The 23,183-nt window shown below is 60.7% G+C and overlaps 1 protein-coding gene across 1 annotated transcript in view; it reads right to left on the bottom strand.

The window, feature by feature from the left end:
• KIF21B (kinesin family member 21B) overlaps positions 1-23,183 on the bottom strand; it is a 42,955-nt gene that overhangs the window by 9,414 nt on the left and 10,358 nt on the right. Inside the window, exons 2-23 of the mRNA XM_068419541.1 lie at positions 14,649-14,871; positions 14,107-14,289; positions 10,221-10,370; positions 9,849-9,983; positions 9,312-9,479; positions 8,680-8,795; positions 7,874-8,069; positions 7,279-7,468; positions 7,105-7,168; positions 6,391-6,615; positions 6,017-6,098; positions 5,405-5,525; positions 4,904-5,095; positions 4,045-4,244; positions 3,753-3,860; positions 3,238-3,306; positions 2,632-2,861; positions 2,092-2,239; positions 1,800-1,994; positions 725-826; positions 422-587; positions 84-144 (exon numbers count right to left, since the gene is read on the bottom strand). Coding sequence (XP_068275642.1) covers positions 84-144; positions 422-587; positions 725-826; positions 1,800-1,994; positions 2,092-2,239; positions 2,632-2,861; positions 3,238-3,306; positions 3,753-3,860; positions 4,045-4,244; positions 4,904-5,095; positions 5,405-5,525; positions 6,017-6,098; positions 6,391-6,615; positions 7,105-7,168; positions 7,279-7,468; positions 7,874-8,069; positions 8,680-8,795; positions 9,312-9,479; positions 9,849-9,983; positions 10,221-10,370; positions 14,107-14,289; positions 14,649-14,871 — 3,324 coding nt within the window. The remainder of the gene's footprint in view (positions 1-83; positions 145-421; positions 588-724; positions 827-1,799; positions 1,995-2,091; positions 2,240-2,631; positions 2,862-3,237; positions 3,307-3,752; positions 3,861-4,044; positions 4,245-4,903; positions 5,096-5,404; positions 5,526-6,016; positions 6,099-6,390; positions 6,616-7,104; positions 7,169-7,278; positions 7,469-7,873; positions 8,070-8,679; positions 8,796-9,311; positions 9,480-9,848; positions 9,984-10,220; positions 10,371-14,106; positions 14,290-14,648; positions 14,872-23,183) is intronic.

Consider the following 23,183-nt stretch of genomic DNA (forward strand, 5'->3'; position numbering starts at 1 on the left):
CTGTGGGTGGCACCAGACATCCTACCCCACCCCTGGCCTCCCCGGCCACCACCAGCTAAGGCAGGGCTGGGCTGGGTGCTCACCTTCCGTCTGAAGCCAGGCTGAACTCTGAGACCTCTTCATCCGTGCTGGTGTAGCCATTCTCTGTGCAGGAGGGAAACAGCACATCAGCAGCGCATCATGCTGAGCCCCGTCTGAACCGCACCGCGGAGGGGGCAGTTGAGAGAGGTGCCTGGTCCTTGTCCCTGTTGTGTGGTGGCTGGAGCATACATCCCCACCCAGCATTGCACTCAGGGCAGCCCTGGGCATGCTGGCCCCAGCCACGGCACCTCCAGGTGCTTCTTGGGGGTTCGGCACGGGTGGGCACCTTGCCCCATAGGCTGCATGCCCAGCCCAAGGATGTGCCAGCCCTGGGTCCCACCTTGCTGGACATTGTGGATCAGGGCCTGCAGCTCGGGGTGCGACTCGGCCTTCTCCCGCAGGGCATCCAAGATGGCGTGGTTCTGCGAGGAGCTGGTCACGTCCGTCTGCCGCAGGCGCCCCTCGAGCAGGCGGATCTGGGCCTCCTTCTGTGCCACCTGCAGCCCCTGGGGAAGGACGGCCACATCAGGCCCCACGCAGGTGTCTTGGGTCCCTGTCACCAGGTCCCCACCCTGGCACCCCACTCCCCTCCCCAGCTGCGGGAAGCCCCTCCATGCATCTGGGTCCCAGCGTGGCCCCACACCTTGTCGATGGAGGCCTTCAGGAAGTTGTCCAGCAGGAGCCGGGCTTCGGCCAGGGAGCAGGAGCTGATCACCACCGAGGTGTCCGTGGAGTCCAGCTCCTCCTGAAACGTGGAGGGACGGGCATTGGATGCAGTGGGGGAGCTTTGCTGTGGGTCGCGGGACAGGCAGAACGGGCACCACCGCCAGCACAGCACCTCCGCTGCCCTGCCAGCACTGCCCAGTCCCACAGCCGCTCTCCTTGATCTGCCCCAGTGGCTACTGGGGAGACCCAGCCATGGAGGTGGCCAACACAACCTGAAGAGCTTCTGTGTTGCTACAGGAAACCCTGGTGCCAACACTTAATCAGACACTAATCTGCAGACACCAGCCTCACCCAACTCCACAGCACATCAGGTCACCGGCCCAAAGGCTGGTGTGAATTAACAACAGCCCCTTCTTCCCTGCCAACCTAGGTGACAGCTGGGGACAGGCCAGGGACAGCCACAGCCTCCTGCCCAGGCTGCAGCCACTAGAGGGGAGCCGGGAGCCGCACAGCATCTCCACGGCGTGTCCGGTGTCTAAACTGGACACAAAACCTGCAGGGTTTCTGCTGGACAAAAAAGGTCATTCCTCCCTGGGATGTTTCCAGCACATGAAACTCCAATGGGGACAAGTGACCACCAGGCACATGGGCAGGATGGGGGCTGCAGCTTTCCTACATCCCGGGGAGGTGGGGTACAGGGCACCAGCAGCCTGTCTGTGGATGTGCAAGGTGGCACAACCTGGCAGCGCTCCCCTCCACAATTAACCACCTTATGAGAATTGACTGTGTGGGTGCGTGGCACAACCTGGCAGCGCTCCCCTCCACAATTAACCACCTTATGAGAATTGACTGTGTGGGTGCAGCCCCCACAGAGTGTGCGGCTTGGCTTAGAGGACTCCAGCACACCCAGCCTGGCCATGCCCAAGGACACCTTTGCCTCCAAGGGATGGAGGACACTGGGACACCCAGCCTGGCCATGCCCAAGGACACCTTCACCTCCCAGGGATGCTCCTGCTCTCTCTCTGACAGCTGGGCCCAGTCCAGCTGCCCACCTTGGTCTCCTCGATCTGCATGATGGTGGCCTGGCAGTCGGAAATGCTGTCATTGATGTAGTCGATGTTGGCCCCCAGCACCTCGATCTCCTCGTTCAGCTCCTGCAGCCCCTTCTGCTCCTTGGGGCTCTCTGCCTGCAGTTTCGCCCTCTTGCCCAGCAACGCTTCCTGCAGCAGTGCCAGCTCTTCGCGTTTCTGGGGGAAAAAGGAGGGGGATTGGCGCTGTCAGCATGGCTGTCCCCCTGCCCCACATCCACCAGCCAGCCCTTGCTGCCCTCAGCGCCGCCATCACCTTGATGAGCCGCTCCATGTCAGCCTCCAGGTTGACGATGGTCATCCTCTGCATGACGATGTCGAAAATGCGCCTCTCCAGCGACTGCCACTTGAGGCGGGCAGCTTTGCTGAATGTCTGGCTCGTCCCCTTCTTGGGGAACTTCTTCCTACAGCCAGAGGGGAGAAAAGGCACGTGGGTGACCAGCCTGGAAAGCTGTGCTTATCCCAAAAGGATGGCTGGCCTCTGGCTGGCCAGGAGTGGAGGAGGCATCTGCATTGTTTCTGGATTGCCCAACTTCTCCATCGCCCCTTAGTGAAGAGAGGGACAAGAGGTGAGCTCAGCAGGATTTGTGCTGGCGTTTAACGCTCATGGAAGGCCAGCACTAGGCTCAAGCCCAGGTGACAGTCAGTCACCCGCTGCCAGCACAGCCTGTCACTGGGTCAGTGCTTTAACACAGCCCAAATGCACAATAAGAAGCTGACGTTCAACCTCCACCACCAGCCAAAAGCCAGAGTCCTGGGATGCCTCATCACCCGTCCACGCAGCCCCTGCCCTGACCTGGGGGGCCGAGCCCCGTTCACGGAGGACGAGGGGTCTCCCAGGAAGTTGTTGATTTTCCTGTTCCACTGGCGCACGATGCTGGAGACGGAGCGAGCACCGGACTCGGGCTCGGAGGAGGTGGTGCTGGCTGAGACCTCCGCACCCGAGTCCAGCATGGCTGGCTTCTGGCTCGTCCTGCCCGCCACCCGGTCTGACATGGGCTTGGCGAGACGGCGCAGCGCCGAGACCTGCCCAGAGGAGGGGTTGGAGAAGAGGGTGTCAGACAGGCGTCCCCAGCTCAAACTTGTCGCCGGCAACCCCCAGGTCCCCACGGGACCAAGAGCAGCAGCTCTGGAGACCCGAAGCCATTTGTGCCCCATGGGTTTCCCCCTTCTCCCTCGTAGCCCATCCCAGCTGCCCAGCAGATGGGCAGTTCCTCTGCTGCCTGCAACCATCTCCCACCTGGTCACTGAGCCATAAAAATCCTCCCACCCTTTCGGGGAACCCGCTCCCAGAGCCAGCACTGTCTGGAGGACGGGGTGTCTCTGAGCCAAGTGCTGGGGCCAGGACCCCCGTGGGGGCTGGAGGCTATTTGGAGGCAAGCCCCCCCACCCCACCCCTCACCTCCTGGGTTTTCCTCCGCAGCACTATTTCCTGCTGCCGCTTCTGAGACTCTAGAGCCCGGATCTGAAACTGCACGAGAGAGAGAGAGAGCCTTGTGGGTCCCGCCCAGACACCCCAGCGATGGTCGCAGTCCCAGGGCTCCCATCACCAAAGCTTGGAGCAGTTACTTTGGCACGAACAGTCTCACTTCTGATTTTAACAGCAAGCAGCTGGAGCCTGGAGGCTGGCCCTGATGGCACGTGGCTCCCCCGAGCATGGCGGGGAGCTCGCAGCATCTCCCACAACCACACTGGGAGCTGTGGGAAGCCCTTGGGAGCCATTCAGCCAGATGTGCTCTGCTGAGGCTGCCTGGCCCCTGCAAGGCCATGGGTGCGGCAGCACCCTGAGCTTCACCGGCTGATATTTATGAGCACCTTGGAGTGCCAGAGCAGGACAAACACCCCCCCCTGCCCCAGCCAGCCCAGTCACCCCTGCACGGGGACGCCCAGTGGCACACGGGCAGGCTGGGCTCTCACCTCCTGCCGACGCTGCTCCTTCTTGAGCTGCGCGATCTCCCGATTCCTCTTGGTCTCGGCCAGCCGCCTCCGCTGCTGCTCCTCCCGCATCTGCTTCATCAGTGCAACCTGCAACGGGAAGGTACCGCGTGTCGGTGCGGGCACCCGACTGTCCCAGGGCACCCACCCACCAGACAGACAGACAGACAGACAGATGTCCTGCACTTGTCACCAGAAGTGGAGAACATCGCTTCTGAGCGGGGAGCCAGACCTGACCAGGGGGTGCCCTCCCTGCCCTGGTATGTCCAGATACCTTTGCCTTCTTCATCTCGGCCACCTCCGCCTGCAGCTTCCTCAGCTCCCGCTCGTAGCGGGACTGGTTCTTGAGCAGGCGAGCATGTTCCTTCTGGGCTGCTTGGAGCTTCTGCAGGTCCCGGTTCATCTCCTTCAGCCGCTTCTCGTAGTCTGCTTTGATCTTGTTGGCTTTCTCCTCTGTGTAGCACTCCATGGTGCCTGGGGGAGCAAGGAGAGGATTTGTAATGGCCACACACCCCGGGCTCCTCCTGTACCTACGCAGCCTGCCTGGAGGCACCAGGCACTGCTCCCTCCCCATCCCACCAGACCGCTCCCTCACCCCTCTGCTCTGGCCCCATCACAGGTTGAGGTCTCTCTGGGGGGACTTGCTGGAAGAGATGGGTTAGGGTTCAGCACAGGGTGGGGACAGTGGGTTACAGCACAGTCAACAGAGCTGCAGACCTAGACCTACATGTGCATGGGTGACCCTGTCCTGCTCAGCCTAGAGATCAGCTACACCTCTGAGTCTTTGGGGTCTTCATGTGACCCTCAGCACCTCAGTTTCCCCAAGTGTTCCCACATCTCATGAAGCCATGTTCAAGGTTAGAAGAGGCTTTGCCTCACCATCCTTTCCAACCACCTCTCCAGCACCAGTGGGGTCAGGAGCTCTTCAGCTGCCTAGTCCCGCTCCCACGGCAAGACAAGCAGGGTCTTGGGGGTCCCACGGGCTCAAGCAGAGGGAGGGGGATGGCAAAGCTCTACCAGAGCCAGCGTTGCATGCAAGAGGTGGATGCTTTGGCTCTGAGTCAGCTGGGTAGGAGTGGGGACTGGGGCCCAACCCTGTGGGTACAGGATCCCACAGGTGAGGTGGTTCTCACTGAGGTTCTGCAGGACCCGGTCCCGCTCCAGCTGCGTGTCCCGAATCTTGTTCTGCAGCAGGATCAGCTTCTCCTCGTACTGGTGCTTGAGGGTCTGCAGGCGCCGCTGGCTGTTCTCTAGTTCATCGATCAGCTTCTGCTTGATCTCTATCTCGCAAGTCAGATCCGCCAGGTCGGCCTGGAAATTCACGGCTGCAGGCCGGTGGGGGACAGTCAGGCTGGGAGGGATGGGGAAGCATCGCTCCCACGGCCCCACCAAACCACAGCACAAGGAGAGGGCAGAGGGTGCCAATGGGAACCCACATTGCTGGGGAGCGGCAGCACCCCAAAGAGCATTGGAGACTCCCTGCAGCAACCCTGGTGCTTTTCCAAGCCCCTCAGAGGAGTCATGGCCAGGGTGTCCCAGCGGACCCTCCCTTCCCAGGACCAGAGCTCAGCACCAGGAGACATCAGCAAATGCACCCCCATACCCTGGGCTACATGTATGGCTCCACACTTTACCCTTCTCCTCTGCATCCGAGTCTGAGTCCACCAGGCTCTCTTCACTGCCTGAGTCCTCATCTTCATCCTCACGTCCATCCTCTTCCTCACAGCCGCTCTCATCCTGTTCCTCCTCCTCCTCCTGAGAGAGGAGTACCCAACCTCAGCTTGCAGCATGGCCTCAGCTTGCAGCATGGCCTTCCCCTTCCCTCTACAGCTCTTCCCTCCTCCAAACCTGAGCTCACCCCACAGCGATGGGCTGCAGCCCCCCCACAATGGGACTCAGTCTCCCACACAGGATGCCCAGGGGCTGCAGCACCATTTCTGGACCCCGAGCATACACTGTTGAGAGGAGCAGCTCTGTGCCCCGTCCATCCTTCCATCCATCTCCTCCCAGATGAGTAGCACTGCATCACCCAACTCTTCTTTACCTACGCTTATTAAAACCAAGCCCAAAAAGATGTGGGCTCCACAGCGGGGCTGGCTGAGGAGCATCCAGCTCCCCCTTACACCAGCACGGAGTCCTCAGCTCCACCACCCCTCCATCCTGGGCCTGGTCCCTCTGCCATGTGGGGTGATGACAGTGCTCCACACCCAAATACCCCCCTCGGTATGAGCATGAAGCCCACTCACCTCTTCCACCTCGTTCTCATCCGTCTCCTCCCCATTGTCCTGTTGCAGTTTCTGCCGCTTCTTAAACGCTTCCTTCTCTGGGCTAGGGGACACAGAGGGGTGCTGGTGAGTCCCAGCGTGGGGGAGCCCAGCGACGGGTCCTGCCAGGGCCCTGCTCGCCTCCTGCTTTTGGACCCTTTGGGGAAAACAGCCTCCGGGATCGTGTGGTGGTTGAAAAGGAGACCAAGGGCAGGCAGCGCTGGGAGGGGAACCCAGGCGTCTGGGCTCTGCCTCTGTGCTCTGGATGGGGGAAGCAGGATACCCGACCCCGCAAGGACAGACTGGGACTGACACGCAGCCTTCCCTTCCCAACGTCGCACAGCAGCTGCCTTCACCTTTTCCTCCGTTGCCTCCTCTCTTTCTTTTTCAGGCGCTCCAGGTCCTGCTTGGCCCTTCGGAGCACATCGGAGGCCTCGGTCTCCACTGGAGCTGCGGGGCTGCACAGGCCAGCCAAGCCAGATGCTGGGGACGAGCCCATGGAGTAGGGGGGGCGCGCAGAGACACGCGAGAGGCTGCGACGCAGAGACTCGTTCATGGACTCGCTCTCCAGGAGCTTCGTTCTAAGGAGTGAAGACAGGGTGTGGTCAAAGAGGGGACATCCCACTGACTCCAGAGAAGGGATCTTGCCTGGTTTTAGGATGGCGTGAGCCAGGGACAGAGTCACCACAAAGCCATTCCCATTCATGTTGGGTCAGAAGGTCAGGATGCTGCAAGACAGGGTCCCAGGATTGCACAAGAGACTGGGATGGACCCAGATCTGGGGGACCAGCAGCACCTGGGAGACACCAGGCACTCCCACCAGGATCTTCCCCTCCATCAATGGCCACACAAAGGATGACAATGGCCAAAGCATCACCCAGCACCAAGGCTGGACTCCCACAGCCCCTGTGTAGCAGCAGCGTAGTCAGCTGCTACTCCATCAGGGCTTACAACTCACCCCAGTGACGCTGGAGGCACGGAGCTGTGAGCCACAGCTGGGCTCAGACCCCACCACAGCACCCACTGGCCTAGGGACCCCTGTGACCCACCAGTCCCCGTGCCCGGCTCACCTCAGCTCTTCAATCTCTCGGATGTAGTTCTGGATGAGGGCACCAATGGCTTCATTACCGTCACCTGGAGGAGCAGAGAGGTGGATCGAGGCAAGACACAGGCTGTACGGCAGCACCTGTCCCACCTCTGCTGGCTGAGCTGACCCACCACGCCACACACTAGCCCAGCCTCACCTGCCTTGGCCAGCATCAGGTTGGCCTCCTGGCTCATGAGGTGGGTGACCCTGCTGTTGATAGCGTCGATGGCCTCCTGCATGGCCTTCACCCGCATGCGCAGGGCGCTGTTCTCCTTCTGCAGCATGGCGTTCTCGCGGAACAGGTCGCTGTAGCCCTCCGAGCCATCCTCCCCAATGACTCGCTTGCCCTGTGGGGACAGGAGGGGAGTCCCTGAGTGCAGGATGAGCTGGGACATGGGGCCCCACACCACTGCATCCCTGGGGGCAGCCCCAGCCACCAAAGCAGGGGCAGGGACAAATCTAAGCACCAGAAAGGCCTGAGCTCAACAGGCAGAGGGTGAGAGATGCTTCAAGGCTACTCCCTGCCTTAGCATGCCCAAGAGATTTGCCCAAGGTCCTGCCTGTGGCAGGGCAGGAGCTGAGCCCTCATCTCTTAAGCCTCATGACCTCTCCTAGCAATTACCCCTATCAATAGGGGCAGCGCGTGGTAGGCAGGAGGGTCTTTCCTGCTCAAACCATCCAATTCAAACATGAGGAGGAGGATTTCTGCTCCTGCCTTCATCCCATCCGCGCAGGCTCGCTCGGCCACTCACCGCCTTGTACTCCATCAGCTCCATCTGCAGACGGGCAATCTCGGCCCGCAGGGCGCTGATCTGCTGACTTGTCTTGTCCTGGTTCACCACCACCTTGTTCTTAATGTTGCGAGCCCGGTTGGCATATTTGAGCGTGTTCAGGGTCTCCATGAAGTCCCGGTCAGATGGACTCACGCAGGCGATCATGATGGTTTGGCTTGGGGAGGTGAAGGTCAGGGTGAAAGGACAAGTTTCCCTTACCCTGCACCAACACGGCACCTGGAAACCTGTGACCCAGCACAGGCCACATGCCCCCAGACCTCCATCCGAGGCCCTTCTGTGTTTTATAACCAAGGTATAAACTGGGTTCAGTCCCTCCCAGAGCCAGAGGCCCGGCAAGAATCCATGAGCGGCACATCACACAGCAGTGAGCAAAGCCGACCTCCACCAGCCAGCCCACACACCAGGATTGCTGGGGAAGAATGGGCTCTTCGGAGAAGTACCCCCAAAGCAGGCAGGGAATTCAATCCATCCCATGCTGGGCACCACCACCTGCCAAGTCCCAGATCCTCAAGGGCTCCGGAGTGTTTTGCACCAGCTAATTCTGCCAAAGCTAGCTAATTGCGCCTGGGACTCATGAGGAGCCAAGGTCTTTACATCTGCAAAGCCCTGCACTGCCTGCCAGGAGCCATCCCCTCCCCACTGGGCAACCCACAAGGCATCTGAGTCCTGAAATACCTCCTACATGGCTCCATAGACCCTATTTGCAGGGGAACAGGCCCTGAAGTCCTCCCCCAGGGCTCAGCCCCAGCCAGGGGCCCCCTTACCTGTTGCCCCCGAGGGAATCCTGCAGCAGGCGGGTGAGCTTGGAGTCGCGGTAGGGCACGTGCACAACTTTCTTGCTCTGGTCTCCGAGGGCACTAATGACGTTCCCCAAGGCCAGCTAACCAACACAAAGGAAAGGTCCCCCACAAATTCAGCCCCTGCTGAGAACACAGCTGTCACGGAGCCAGCACGTCAGGCCTGGGGCACGTGCTGTGGCACAGGTTTGGGGTGCAAGGGGTGGAGGCATGGGGCTTCCCTCGCCACTCTCAGCATTCGCTCCCCCTTCCCTGGGCTGTGCCTCTCGCCCACGTGCACTGAGGAGCAGCATCAAGCCCTAGAGTATTTTTTTTAGGCTCAAGTGAGCAGACCTTGACCTTTTGGGGACTTGCACCCTTGTGCCCAGCTGTACCCCTCCCCACTGTCCTGCCCTCAGCAGCAGAGCTGTGCCCTCACCACTAGCATTTTGGATTGTGCACATTCCCGCCTACAGGACCAGGTAGCATGAACCCCAGCCGAGACAGCAGCAAACGCAACAGCCCAGAGCAGCTCCAAGCAGGACCCAAAGGTGTCCCAGGCTCCCCCAGGCAGGCCCTGCCTCCCCCTTCCCCTTTCACGCCAGCGCCCAGGGCCATACCAGCCCACAGTTGATGGAGATGCCTTCCTTTGCTCTCTCGCCGGTAGCACCCGTTCGCTTCAGCCTCTCTGAGCCAGCCAGGTCTACGAAGTGAAACTTGGCCGTGAGGGTCTCATACTCAGTGGTGGGCTGGGCTCCATCCAGGATGCTGCTCACCTCCCCATTCACCTGCAGCCAGGCACACATGGAGAGGGTCACCAGCACGGACCCAGAGGGGCAGGAGCTCCCTTGGCCACACTCAGACGTCAGCAAAAGCCTGAGCATTCACCCTCCGCGTCCAGCCCCTCAAGGATGGGGGAGAAGATCCCAACAGCAGCTTGCCCTGGGCCATCCCTTGGGCTAGACCATCCTTGCCTTGGATGGGGCTGCTCCAGGGCAAACCTCAGCTCCCATTAAATGCTAACGCTGGCTATGAATGGAGAGAAGAAAGACAAAGCCTTGTCTCTCTTTGCAAGACTTCAAACCCTCTCCCCTTTCCCAGGGTCCCCCACACATTGCTTGGGTATCAGACCCAGGAACAGCCCAGCCACATCTCACCAGCTCTGGGCGGGTGCACACTCTCATCTGGCACAGGTGAATGGTGAAGATGGCGTGGGACCGGGAGCTCTGCACGTTCATCTGGGTGCTGGCGGTGGTGCGGGAAAGAGCCCCCTGTTTTAGGCACTGGATCAGCTACAAAGACATGAGGCAAGGAAGAACAAAACCTTGAAGCACCTTTGCAGGGAGTCAGGACAGCACCCTGCCACAGCCCAGCGGGCACATCGACCTCTCCCTGCATCACCCCAGGGCTGCCCTGTCCCATCCCAGGTGACATCCCCGCCTTGCCTGGCTGTCTCCATGTAGCACATCACTGGTCAGTGGGCACCCAGCTGCCATCCCTCCTCCACGTCTGCCCCATCCCGCACCCACCTCGTCCTGCGAGCTGATGAGGCGTGACGTGACCCCCGTGGTGTAGATGCTCCCGTTGGCATCCTCGTGGATTTTGATGTTGGATTTGCGGTGGCGCGCGTCAGGGTCCCGGGTGCTGTCAAACAGGTCCAGGATCTCCTCATTGTAGAGCTGAGGGGGGTGGAAGCAGGTGCACGGTGAGCAGCAGTAAGCAGGAGGGTGCCAGAGCCCAGCACGGCGGGACTGACAGAGCTGCCACCCTGCTGCTGCAGACCTGAGAGCCAGGACAGGCCACACAGCTGGGGCTGCATGTGTGTGCACACGTACATGCACATGCGTGTGCTTAGGCAAGGCTGAGCAGGAGAGCTGGTGTGGGTGTGAGTGTAGGAGAGGACACATGTGCAGATAGGAGGTGATGCCCAGGCAGGCTCTGTCTGTACCCAGCTGGGACAGGGTGCCCAGAGGGAATGGTGCGTGTGCGCACGCGTGTGCGCAGGCGTGCATCCATGTGTCTGTCTGCCCCGCAAAGCCCTGAGCAGCAGTCTGGGTTGGTTCCAGGTGCCCAACCCTGTCCTGTCCCTGGCCCACACAAGCAGCTGTGTGGGAACCAGGAGACTTTCAGAGCCCTGTCCCCAGAGCCTGAGCGGACACACAGGAGCTACACAACCCCTGGGCTTCCCTGCTCACCCGGGGAGCCCCCAGCCATGCGAGCCAGCGGAGCCCCTCTCCCACCACAGTTCCCTCAGGTCACCTCTGATGGGTGGAAAGGCGACAAGGGGGGACCAGGGAGCACTGGACAAGCAGGGAAAATCCTGAGGACCCAGAGTTGACAGAGGATGGCCCCATCCATATCTTGACCCCACAGCTGTCTCTCTCACCCTGGGGTGGAGGGACACTCTTGCCCGTCTGTCCCCTTGCCACCGCCACTCAATGCCACTCATCATCATCTCGCACCCACGTCCCCATGCAGAGAGCAGGGTCACCCAAGGACCGCGGGCTGCTGGCCAGCCGAGCGGATCAGCCTAATCCACCCCCAGCTGCCCCAGGGGCAAACAGGCTCCCCAAGGGTTTAAACCCTGCTCTGACAGCCTGCTCCCGGGAGGGGAGTCACAGGACGGGGATCAGTAGGGCCAAATCCTGTACCACTGGTAACCAGCGTCCCATGTGCCCACGCTGGCCCATTATTGCCACAAAAGCCTCCCTGGGTTGCCTGGATAAGGGTGGCCGTAGGACAGGTCTCAGCGCAGTGGCACAGGAGCTCCTGGTTTGATGTCCATGCCTGCAGGGTGGACCAGCGGGCAAAGCCCTCGACAGGCTCCAACAGCCTTGGTCAACGGGTCATCAGGCAACGGGTTTTTACTCTCCCCACATATAACAGGGGCCTTGGAAAGCATTCAATCCCCCCATAGCTGGCAGACGGACCCCCTACACTGGGGCTGCCAGTGTCCCACTGGGCAGAGCTGGTCTGGGAAGTGTGACCGTGAGCGGCTTTGAAACACAGCAGAGGAAGCCTTGTTCCTATCCTCCACCGCAGCCACAGGACAAATATCTCTGAGGCTATTTTGAGAGCCAAAACCACCATGGGTGGTGAGGAGACAGAAAGGCTGCAGGAAATCCCCATGGCAGCTGGTGTGCCCCATGCAGGGCCACTGCTCCGTCACCTCCCAGATGTCCCTGGGGTTGTGCTGGACCTCTTGGTCTGCAGAGATGCTTCGTAGGATGTCCTGGGACAGGTGTCCCATCCACAGTGTTGATCCTTCATGTGTCCCAACCCTAGCTAACAGGTCACCCAGCTCCTTGGGGCAGTGTCGGGTCATCCCAAACTGAGCGGGAGAAACTGAGGTAAGGGAAACTTTCACAGGACATCAGAGGATCTCCTAGAGGGCAGATACGGGGGGCTGAGAGGGAAGGGAAAGTGTGTCACATAGGGTGAGGGGACACACACTGGGCTGAATGCAACGCTACCCCACGCACCGCTACAGGCTTGGGGAAGAATGGCTGGAAAGTGCCTGGTGGAAAAGGACCTGGGGGTGTTGGTCGATGGCAGCTGGATATGAGGCAACAGTGTGCCCAGGTAGACAAGAAGGCCACCAGCATCCTGGCTTGTATCAGCACTAGTGCGGCCAGAAGGACCAGGGCAGGGATCCTCCCCACTGTACTCCACACTGGTGAGGCCGCACCTCGAATCCTGGGTGCAGTTTTGGGCCCCTCACGACAGGAAAGACCTTGAGGTGCTGGAGTGAGTCCAGAGAAGGGCAACGGGGCTGGTGAAGGGTCTGGAGCACAAGTGTGATGAGGAGCGGCTGAGGGACCTGGGGAGGTTTAGCCTGGAGAAAAGGAGGCTGAGGGGAGACCTTCTCGCTCTCTACAACTGCCTGAAAGGAGGGTGTAGCGGGGTGGGGGTCGGTCTCTTCTCCCAGGTAATAAGTGATGGGACAAGAGGAAACGGCCTCAAGTTGCACCAGGGGAGGTTTAGATTGGAGATCAGGGACAATTTCTTCCCCAAAGGGTTGTCAAGCACTGGAACAGGCTGCCCAGGGCAGTGGTGGAGTCCCCACCCCTGGAGGGATTTAAAAGCCGTGTAGATGTGGTGCTGAGGGCCATGGGTTAGTGGTGGCCTTGGCAGTGCTGGGTTAAGGGTTGGACTCGTTGATCTTAAAGGTCCTTTCCAACCAAAATGATTCTGTGATTCTATGAAGGCCAGTAGCCAATCCTATAGCCCAGGGAAGGCAGGACTATGCCCTGGTCCCAGCATAGTCTGGGACCTGCAGAGGGAGACTGCAGGGAGAAAGTCTGCAGCAGGGAGAAAGTCTGACAAGGGTCATCCCCCAGAAGGACTTCAGAACAGGCAGGAAACAGCCCCCAGCCCACTGGATCCCCAGAGTGGAGCCCCACAAGGCCAAGGATGGGTGGGAAGGCAGCCAGGAGCCCAGACAGGCTGGGTGGTGGGATGTGGCTGAACACAACAGCACCATAGGAGCTAACAAGGGCTTTGCAGATGGAAAGCTGATCGGGAAGGACTTCTACAGCAAGGAGGTCAACCCTCCAGGCTAGGAGGTGACTTTGGGCATTGCTTCCCCTCTCCAGACTGTTAACATCTGGAGAAAGCCAGATGTGAAGGCCACCAAAGACATGTGGAGGCAAGATCACAGCACAAATCACAAAAGGTGATCCCAGACTGGGACACCAACCAGATGAAGTTTGTTCAGAAGCTCAGCTTTGCTCAGCACCACCCTATGTTTTCTCAGCAGGCCCTTAAACCAGTTCCCATCTTGAATTTCTTTGCACTTTCACCCTAGGACCAGCCCCCAGGGAAACCGCTGCAGACACACACGGTCTACAGGCTTTCTGGGACGAACTTCTCCAGGGAAAGAAGCAGTTAATAGAAGAGTCTTTTGAAATGGAGAGGCCAAAGCAGAGGCGGGAGAGGATGCAATGAAGCATTCTCAAGGTCAAAGATGCAGCAAAGGACATGGGAAATAACACAGCCCTTCCTCAAATCCCCATAAGAATGGCACTTTTTCCTCTCCTTGTTTCACTGGGAACACTGGTCCACACCCAGGGGAGCAGATATGCCGCTGTCCTCGACCTCAAACAAGAGTAAGTGAGCCCAAAGTCCCTGACTCTCCAGGGGACAAAGGCATAAGCCCCTTCCCCATGGGGGATGCTCCCTTCAGCCAAGAAAGTGTCACCCCATTTTGTGGCCATCATGAGGTCAAGAACATTCAGGTGCTTTGAGTCTCCTCCACCCTGGCACGCATCCCCGGTCACACGCCTGCTGCGGGGTCCAGCTCAGCCAGGGAGCAGCCAGGACACGGAGGACTCAAAGAGCCCAGGACATGGTAGCTGAGCTGAGCAACGGACAGGGCAGGGCCACAGTGTCACCCAGACCTGCTGTCACACCCACCTCCAGGAACTGGGCGCTGACTTTGAACTCGGGTGCCGCCACGCCTTGACTCTGCGCCGCCCGCTTGCGCTCCTCGATGCCACTGAAGAGGTGGCTGATGGCCCGCGGGATGATGCCCTGCTCATCCTCGGAGATGTTCACATCGAAGCCAGTGCCCATGGTGTACGTCTTCCCCGCACCAGTCTGCAAAGAGGCAGCGAGGGGGGAGCTGGCTAGTCCCTCCCAGGCTCAGCTCTGCCCACTGTGCCCCACACCTCCCTCTGCCACCCCAGGGTCCCCAAACACCTCTGCTGAGCCCCTCTGATCCCCGCCACCACGCTGACTCCCATGCTCCCACTCCAGCCCTGCCTCCCTCTTCTCCCACCCTAGGCCACCTCCTCACCCAGCCCAGGGACAACTCTCTGTCCCCGCCGCACCCAAGAGATCATACACCCCCCAGCTTCCCTAACCTCTGCAGGTGCCACGTCATTGTCCCCAGCACCCAGCACTGCAGGAGAGCCCTATGCCCGTGCCAGAGCCCGAGGAGCGGGCAGAGCACGTACCTGGCCGTACGCCAGCACGGTGGCATTGTAGCCCTCGAAGCAGCCTTCGATAAGCTTGCCCACACACATCGTGTAGATCTGCTCCTGCCACGTATCCAGGTCAAAGACAAAGTCATAGGTGAAGGCTTTGTCCTTCCCCAGGAGCACCTGGGGCTCGCCGGGTGTCACCGAGGTGCAGATGTGGCATCCTTCTATTTTCTCTTTGGACAGTTGGGGACGGATCCTGCAGGAAGAGAAGAAGGCTGAGGGCAGCTTCTGGGCTCACCCCAGTCCTGGGGGACACGAGCCTGGTCCTGAAGATGCGAGCGTGGCCCATGGTGGAACCGGGGCTGCTGCGGGCAGGGGACGGGCAGCAGCTCTGCCTGCAGCATGGAGCAAACAGTGTAGGGGATGTATCATAGAATCACAGACTGGTTTGGGTTGGAAGGGACCTTAAAGATCATCTAGTTCCAGCCCCCCTGCCACGGGCAGGGACACCTTCCACCAGACCAGGTTGCTCCAAGCCCCATCCAGCCTGGCCTTGAACACTGCCAGGGAGGGAGCAGCCACAGCTGCTCTGGGCAACCTGGGCCAGGGTCTCACCACCCTCACAGCAAAGAATTTCTCCCTAAGATCTCATCTCAATCTCCCCTCTTTCAGTTTAAAACTGTTCCCCCTCGTCCTGTCACTCCATGCTCTTGTAAAAAGTCCCTCTCCAGCTTTCCTGGAGCCCCTTCAGGTACTGGAAGGTGCTAGAAGGTCTCCCCGGAGCCTTCTCTTCTCCAGGCTGAACAGCCCCAGCTCTCTCAGCCTGTCTCCATAGCAGAGGGGCTCCAGCCCTCTGAGCATCTTCGTGGCCTCCTCTGGACTCACTCCAACAGCTCCGTGTCCTTCTTCTGTTGGGGGCCCCAGAGCTGGACGCAGCACTGCAGGGGGGGTCTCCCGAGAGCGGAGCAGAGGGGCAGAATCCCCTCCCTCGCCCTGCTGGCCACGCCGCTGGGGATGCAGCCCATTTTGATTCAATTCCTGCACCCAGCGACAACCTTGATCCATTTGCAACTGAGAAACAGAGGTTGGTGCATCCCAGCGATGCCACCAGCCACCTTGGCAGCTGAGGTGACAGGCAGGGCTGGGTACCATGGCACAGACCCGGTGCCGACACACAGCCTGCACTGCCCTTGCACCAACAGCTGAACACGGCCCAGCACGGCCCGTATGGGTCAGCCAGCCTCCCCACGCCTGCGCTGGCTCTTCACCGCGATGACCCCGGCCAGGCAGCGAGCTCTGGGCTGCACGTAGACACCGATCAATACATCGAAGCAGCCCTGACGGGGACTGCCAGGGTACGGGCGGGCTGCCGGGATGTGCTGCAGCCAGCCGCGCTCGCTCGAGAGGCTGCGAGATCAAACTGCGCTTACAAAGGCTTGAAATGCAAAATGCAAAAACACGACGAGACGGTTCCCGGCGCCAAAACAACCGTCTAAACCAAACCACCGCCCAGCCCGGTGGCTGTCCCTGGCCGTGGAGGCGGCGGATGGGAAGGGGACAGGCGAGGCTGCGCTGGGCTCCTGGCTCTGGCAGCTCGCACGACCGACCTACCGCATCCACGCCCACTGTACGCAACCCCTGCCCCATAAATCTGGGTACAGAACGGCCAGGCCCACGCAGGCACGGCTCTGCTTTGGCACTTAGGGCTGCAGCAGCCCTGGCTGTTGGTGGCCTCGGGAAGCCGGCTGGTCCCGGGGGACTCCCAGAGAAGGAGGGAGCGCAGAGCCAAGCGCCGTGGCAAACGGCTCTCATTAGAGCTAATGACTGCACATCTCCCCTCCCTGGGTGCTTCATAAACACGGCGATTAATTCCTCCAAAGCCACATCGCTGGCGAGCCACCGCAGCCACCGCAGCAGACGCTTTGCGGATTTGGGCTCTGCACAAGCCACCGCTCCTCGCCAGCGGCAAGCCAAGCCCAGGAGGACCCAAACCCCTCCGTGTCTGGGGGGTCCAGGGTGTCCCCGGCGGGGCGGAGGCAGCGCGAGCACCCTGCTCACCCCGCCAGGAGCCTGCAGACGTGTGGGAACAGCCATGTGCGTCCGTGGGTATATTTAGCTCAGCAGCCACAACAGAAAGCAGCTTCTGATGTGCTCAGCCCCAGACTCGCTCCTGTCGCCTTCCCAGGGTCCCACCCTCCTCCAAGAAAATTAACCCCAGCTTTAATTACTTTTTGACCAACATAATGCGCTTCCCCCCTCCCGCCCCACCCCAGACAGTGTCCCCGGGGAACAGGCAGAGGAACAAACTGGAACCACAGTATTTTTGGAAAAGTTTTTTTCCTCTGAAGAAAAATGAGAACAGGGTTTTCAGCAAAAGATTTATTGCTTCCCCACCGCCCCCCCCCCCAGCTGATCGAATACGTGCACATGGGTTTGGAAGAGAGGATGAGCAGCAGGGTTGGAGGGGCGTGTGTACATCAATATTCCATAGGGCATTTGAGGACCCACCTCGAGCCTGCCATGCTGGGCTGTTCCAGCTGTCCACATGCCAACACCATGTCTCCCCGAGCTCCCGCTCCCCAAACCTCGCTGCCCAGCCAGCTCTTAGCACCAAGGGACCCCCACCCACCCTGGCTCTCACAGCCAAGGGACCTGCAGGGGCTGGAGGGGACCCAGGTGCCAGCCTCAACGTGATTCCCCGTGCCATCCCATCTCCCCAGGATGACTGGAGATGCAGGAACCCCCTGGGAGGGTCCTGCTCTCCAGGCAACTGGCCAAGCATCAGCTGGGGATGTCCTTGGGAGCTGCTGCCAGCTGATGTGCAAATACTATGGACCCCTGTTACAGGAGCAGGGCAGGGACGAGTGCCAGCAGCCACAGCCCCATGTGTGACAGTGCAGAGATGCCACCCAGCATCACAGGAAATTTACGTGGCCACCAAGAGACGTCTCAGATGGTTTCTCTATGCCATTGCAGCTGCTCCTCCTGCTCCCCAGTGTCCGACTGTCCTAGCTCTCCCACACCAGAGGGTCCCACCCCTGCCCTCCCAGGAGGAACATCACCATGCCAGTCACTGGGTAATGCAACTTGGTGTTCATGTGTAGTTCCAGTCTTGCCCAGGCACCACAATACCTCCTCTAAATGTGACATAAGCACCTGCAGAGCCAGCATGGGCCCGGTCCTCAACCCCACCAGGTGATGTCGGGGGAACTGGCAGTGCTTGCCATGCTCTGCCTCAGCTTCCCCACTCTGCAACAGAGATCAGCAATTTTGGTGGTCATAAATCACCATCCGAGTGCGTTCTGGCACTCCTTGTCCCTACTTCTACCAAAAAAAGGTGCTGGCCATGTCCTGTCTGACAATGGGTCTGCAAGAACTGGTTATGATGCTGTCAGGGCCCAACCTGCTGGATGATGGAGCCACTCCTTCACCTGCATCTGGACACAGCCAGCCAACCTGCTCTGTGCCTGGTCATGGGCCACCAGCCAGAAGGACAGCTTGTGCCCACCACCAGGACCCACTGCAGAGCCCAACACACTGGGGCGCCCTGTCCTAAAGGGCTGGGACACCCACAGAGAGCTCCGCTGATCCCCTGGGAGCACATGGCACAGGTTATGTGGCAATTAGGGACTTACCTGCTAAGCAGTGACCAAAATAAACCATCACTTAACGCGTGGGGTGCTGCCTCGCCATCCCCCAGCTCAGGCAGGAGTGGAGCAGAGTCACAGCTCTACTGGGCAGCCTGCTCCTGGCCATCCCCACGCTGGCACGGGTGACTGCTTCTCCTGCTCGAAGTCAACATGGGGAGGACACAGGCTGTCCTGGGGCCAGCATGATGATCAGTGCCAGCCCCATCTCCCTCCCGTCCATGCTGATAAACCAGCTTGGGCACAGGCAACGCACCCAGGGAGCAGAGACCCGGCAAGATTGCAGCGACTCTGCAGAGGGATCTGGGCAGGCTGGACCAATGGGCTGAGGCCACTGTATGAGGTTCAACAAGGCCAAGCGTCGGGTCCTGCCCTTGGCGCACAACAACCCCATGCACTGCTACAGGCTGGGGGAAGAGGGGCTGGAAAGTGCCTGATGGGAAAGGACCTGGGGGTGTTGGTCGATGGTGGCTGAACATGAGCCAGCAGTGTGCCCAGGTGGCCAAGAAGGCCACCAGCATCCTGGCTTGCATCAGCACTAGAGTGGCCAGCAGGACTAGGGCAAGGATCATCCCCCTGTATTCAGCACTGGTGAGGCCGCACCTCGAATCCTGGGTGCAGTTTTGGGCCCCTCACGACAAGAACGACCTTGAGATGCTGGAGCGAGTCCAGAGAAGGGCGACCAAGCTGGTGAAGGGTCTGGAGGGTCTGACCTATGAGGAATGGCTGAGGGACCTGGGGGTGTTTACTCTGGAGAAAAGGAGGCTGAGGGGAGACCTTCTCGCTCTCTACAACTGCCTGAGAGGAGGGTGTAGCGGGGTGGGGGTTGGTCTCTTCTCCCAGGTAACAAGCGATAGGACGAGAGGACACAGCCTCAAGCTGCGCCAGGGGAGGTTCAGGTTAGACATTAGGAAAAATTTCTTCACAGAAAGGGTTACTGGGCATTGGAATGGGCTACCCAGGGAGGTGGTGGAGTCACCATCCCTGGAGGTGTTTAGGAAAAGCCTGGATGTGGCACTTAGTGCCATGGTCTAGTTGACCCAGTGGTGCTGGGGCAAAGGTTGGACTCGATGATCCCAGAGGTCTCTTCCAACCTGGTCGATTCTGTGATTCTGTGACAGCACGAGCCTGGCCACTGCCTCCAGCCCCACCATGCTCAGCTCACTGCGAAGGGATGGTGACAAGGGACTGAGCGCCCAGGACAGAGCTGCACAGTCCTGGCCAAGTGCTCCTACCAAGCAAATCTGGCCGCTTCCCAGCCCCGGGCACCCGATGCACAGGGCTGGGAGGCAGATGGATGCCCAGAGATAGAGGCACAGGCAGGGATGCAGATCGCTCCTTCCCGAACCGGCAGCTCTTGCTAGGGCGATGATGGGCGGCGTGGCAGGAGCCTGCCTGCTCCAGCATCAGCGTCCAAACCCGGCAGCACGAGCGAGGTGTGTGCCATGGAGAGCCCGCAGCCACGCAGGGACACAAAGGGGACCTCGGCTGGGAGCATCCCCACCGCTCTCCTTCCCTTCCGTGCCGGGCTGGCAGGCTGTGAAAGCACCGTCTCCACGGCTGGGCTGGCAGGGCGACCAGGCATCCGGGAGGAAGGGGGGAGCAGGTCCCGCACCCCGAGGGGCACACAGGCATGCTCAGCGGCAAGCACAAAGGACGAGCTGTTCAGCGCCGCTGCCCTGTGCCAGCGTTTGGCCGGGATGCAGGAGCCGAGCGGGGCCGGGAGCCAAGCGCTGGATGGGCACCATGGGGCAGCCAGCCCCCACCCTCGTAGGGTGGGCTCGGGGGTCCCCCCCATGCTGGCAGGAGCAGGTTCCCTGGGGAGAGACCTGCCCATACCAGCATCTCAAACCCTGCAACCAGTAGAGGGGAGGGGGTTTACCACACCGGGCACAGCCAGTATCCCCATGTCAGGGCTGCACCCACCAGCAGACACCACCCAGCCCCCCTCGTGCACCAATGGGAGGCTGTTTCCTTGCACAGGAAGGCACAATTTGGCTGACATGGCCTGCTGGGTTCATGTCCTCGTGTCCCCCCACCTCCTCACCCAACTGCCTCAGTTTCCCCCCTCCCAGCCCACCGTTACAGCAACCCCAAGGGGCTCCAGAGCATCCTTTGGCTCCCCAGGTAGGCAGCACACTCTCATAGCCCTCCTGCCCACCGTGAGAGCCACGACTCCCTCCCACACCAAACTGCCTGCACCCACAGCCAGGCACACGCCAAGCTCCCCCCGCCAGACCTCACCACCCTGCCGACACATGGTCACCCCTGGGGCAGGGAGGCCATCCCACCCCACACAGCCTGGCAGGAGAGGATGGGCATGGGGCCAGAGGGGATACAGCCCCTCCTAGACTTGTCACCCACTATCATCCACCTCACACAGGGACGGTCAAACATGCTCCCACCAACATTTCCCAGCACTAGCAGGGGGCTGTGGGGCAGCTGCTCCAGACTGGGGGTGCGGGTGACCCCCCAGCTGCCTTTTATAACCTTGCAACTGTGGATGGGCAGAGCCTGTCCCAGCTGCAGCAGGGAGCTCCCGTCCCTCCAAGACAGCTCTGGGAGGGAGGGTGGCTGCCTGCAGACCCCCTGCAAGGAGCCGTTCCTCTCCCCTCCCAAGGCTGGAGCGGAGGAGGCTGACAGCCAGGCAGGGCTGGTTTCCCAGGGAGCAGAGCCAGAGAGCTGGGGAGCAAGAGCTCCACGGCATTTTCCCTCCCTGTGCCAGGCCCTGGAGGCTCGGAGCCACTTGGTCTCGTCCATCCGGTCTCCAGAGGGGCCAGGCTGTGATGCTGGCAGCTCTGGCATGAGGTGAGGGGCCGGGGCATCGCCCCTCGCCTGGCTGCAGGCACCTCTGCCCGTGTGGGGCTGGCAGGGGCGGGAGCTGGTAGACCCCAACCAGCCACGCAGCCTGGCTGCTGGGGATGTGCCTGCCAGGGCAGGCAGGCTGGGCAAGCCCAGGCAGCACCTGGCTCCACTCCCCACATTGCCCACATTCATCCTGCTCCCATCCCCGCTCTCTGCATCACCTGTGTTCGTCCTGCTCCCGTCCCCGCATCACCCCACTCCCCACATCGCCCGCATTTGCCGCATTCACCCACTCCCATCCCCGCATCACCTGTGTTCGCCCTGTTGCCATCCCCACAGCCCCCATCGTCCCATCCCCGCTCCCTGCGTCACCCACGTTCACCCTGCTCATGCTCCCTCCAGCCTCCCCAGCATCGGAGCTGCAGAAGCATCCCCCTGACAGCCCAGACTTGCCCGCAGCCCATCTGCCAGCCTCGCTACCCCCTCTGCTCCCCCCATGCTTTGCTCTCCTCTGCCCCAAACCTGCTCGCTGTGCTTTGCTGCTGCCTTGTGATCCCACCCAGCAGCACAGGGCAGCCAGGAGGACGGCAGCTCTAACCTTGTCCTCTGCTCCCCTTCTCAGAAGTGAAAGCCCCGGGGAGACCTTCTAGCACCTTCCAGTACCTGAAGGGACTACAGAAAAGCTGGAGAGGGACTTTTGACAAGGGCATGGAGTGATAGGACGAGGGGAACGGTTTTAAACTGAAAGAGGGGAGATTTAGATGAGATATTAGGGAGAAATTCTTTGCTGTGAGGGTGGTGAGACACTGGCCCAGGTTGCCCAGAGAAGCTGTGGCTGCCCCCTCCCTGGCAGTGTTCAAGGCGAGGTTGGATGGGGCTTGGAGCAACCTGGTCTGGTGGAAGGTGTCCCTGCCCGTGGCAGGGGGGTTGGAACTAGATGGGCTTTAAGGTCCCTTCCAACCCAAACCAGTCTGTGATTCTATGACATCCTATGGGTCAAGGACACCCCGAGCATTGCAAACCCAACAGGCCAGACAGTGTGTGGCACATGGGGTGCAGCATGGCGGTGTACAGCTGCCAGCATCACCAGGGTATGACCAGGGCAAAGTGCTCCAGGTTTTCCAGTATCTCCAGCACAGCAGCTGTGGGGCTGCCCTCCCTCACCAGCAGCAGCAGCTCCCCAGGCCCCAGCTCAGTGTGGCCAGATCCCATGGGGGGATCTGCCCCCTTGCCCAGGAAGGGATGCCCCCAGCCCCATTCCACCCTGTGCATGGGGTCCCAGGAGAGCGTTGGCTGCCAAGGGCTGTCTGTTGGCACACAGGTTGCTTTGGACCCAAATCAAGACAAAGTTAAGCACTTAATTACGGCGGCAGGGAAGTGGCTCAGCAATCAGAGAAAATTGAATCAGGCTCCCCGGGGACTGCCAGGTCTGGTCAGCAAATGCTCCAATGAAGAGAGATAACGAGCCACCTCCCAGCAGGAGGGAGCACAGGATGGGAAAGTGCCGGGCTCAGCCTGCCTGCGGAGCCACCCACGCCATGCCATCGCTGTGGGTGCTCCGGCCATGCGTCACTGAAGCAGAGGGTGCTGTGGCCAGCGTGGCTGGACCAGCACCGGGGCAAGACGGAGCTCCCTGGCTGCTGGGTCCCCACCCCCGGGCAGCCTGGGGACAGGCAGGTCCCCACAGAGCTGGGTGTGCACAGAGGCGTGCTGGATGCAGCTCAGCAGAGGGACATTCCTCCACCCTGCGTCCATCCCCTGAGGAAACGACCCCAATACAAATCCTCCGCAGGGATGTGCTGCCTGTGCCCAGCTCCTGGCTGCCCACGTGCTCCCCCACGGGGCAAACCCCACTGCCTTGGACCCCAGAGCCCCCCAGACCCCCCTAATCCTCCTGCTCCAGGCTTTCCCAGGCTTAGGGAAACCTTTAAATCAGGCCTTGGCAGCTGCCGCGTGCTGCTCATTAGCTGTGGCAGGAGCACACGGCGCTGAGCCGCGCCATCTGCTCTGCACCGAGAGCCACCGTGGGCTGGCGACAAGGGACACACTGCCTGCACGGGGACCGAGCACCTGAGGACACCCAGCCCAAGGCAGTGGGGGCCCAGGGGAAGCACAA

The sequence above is a fragment of the Nyctibius grandis genome, chromosome 27 (assembly GCF_013368605.1).
Source record: "Nyctibius grandis isolate bNycGra1 chromosome 27, bNycGra1.pri, whole genome shotgun sequence".
In the NCBI taxonomy this organism is placed as follows: Eukaryota; Metazoa; Chordata; class Aves; order Nyctibiiformes; family Nyctibiidae; genus Nyctibius; species Nyctibius grandis.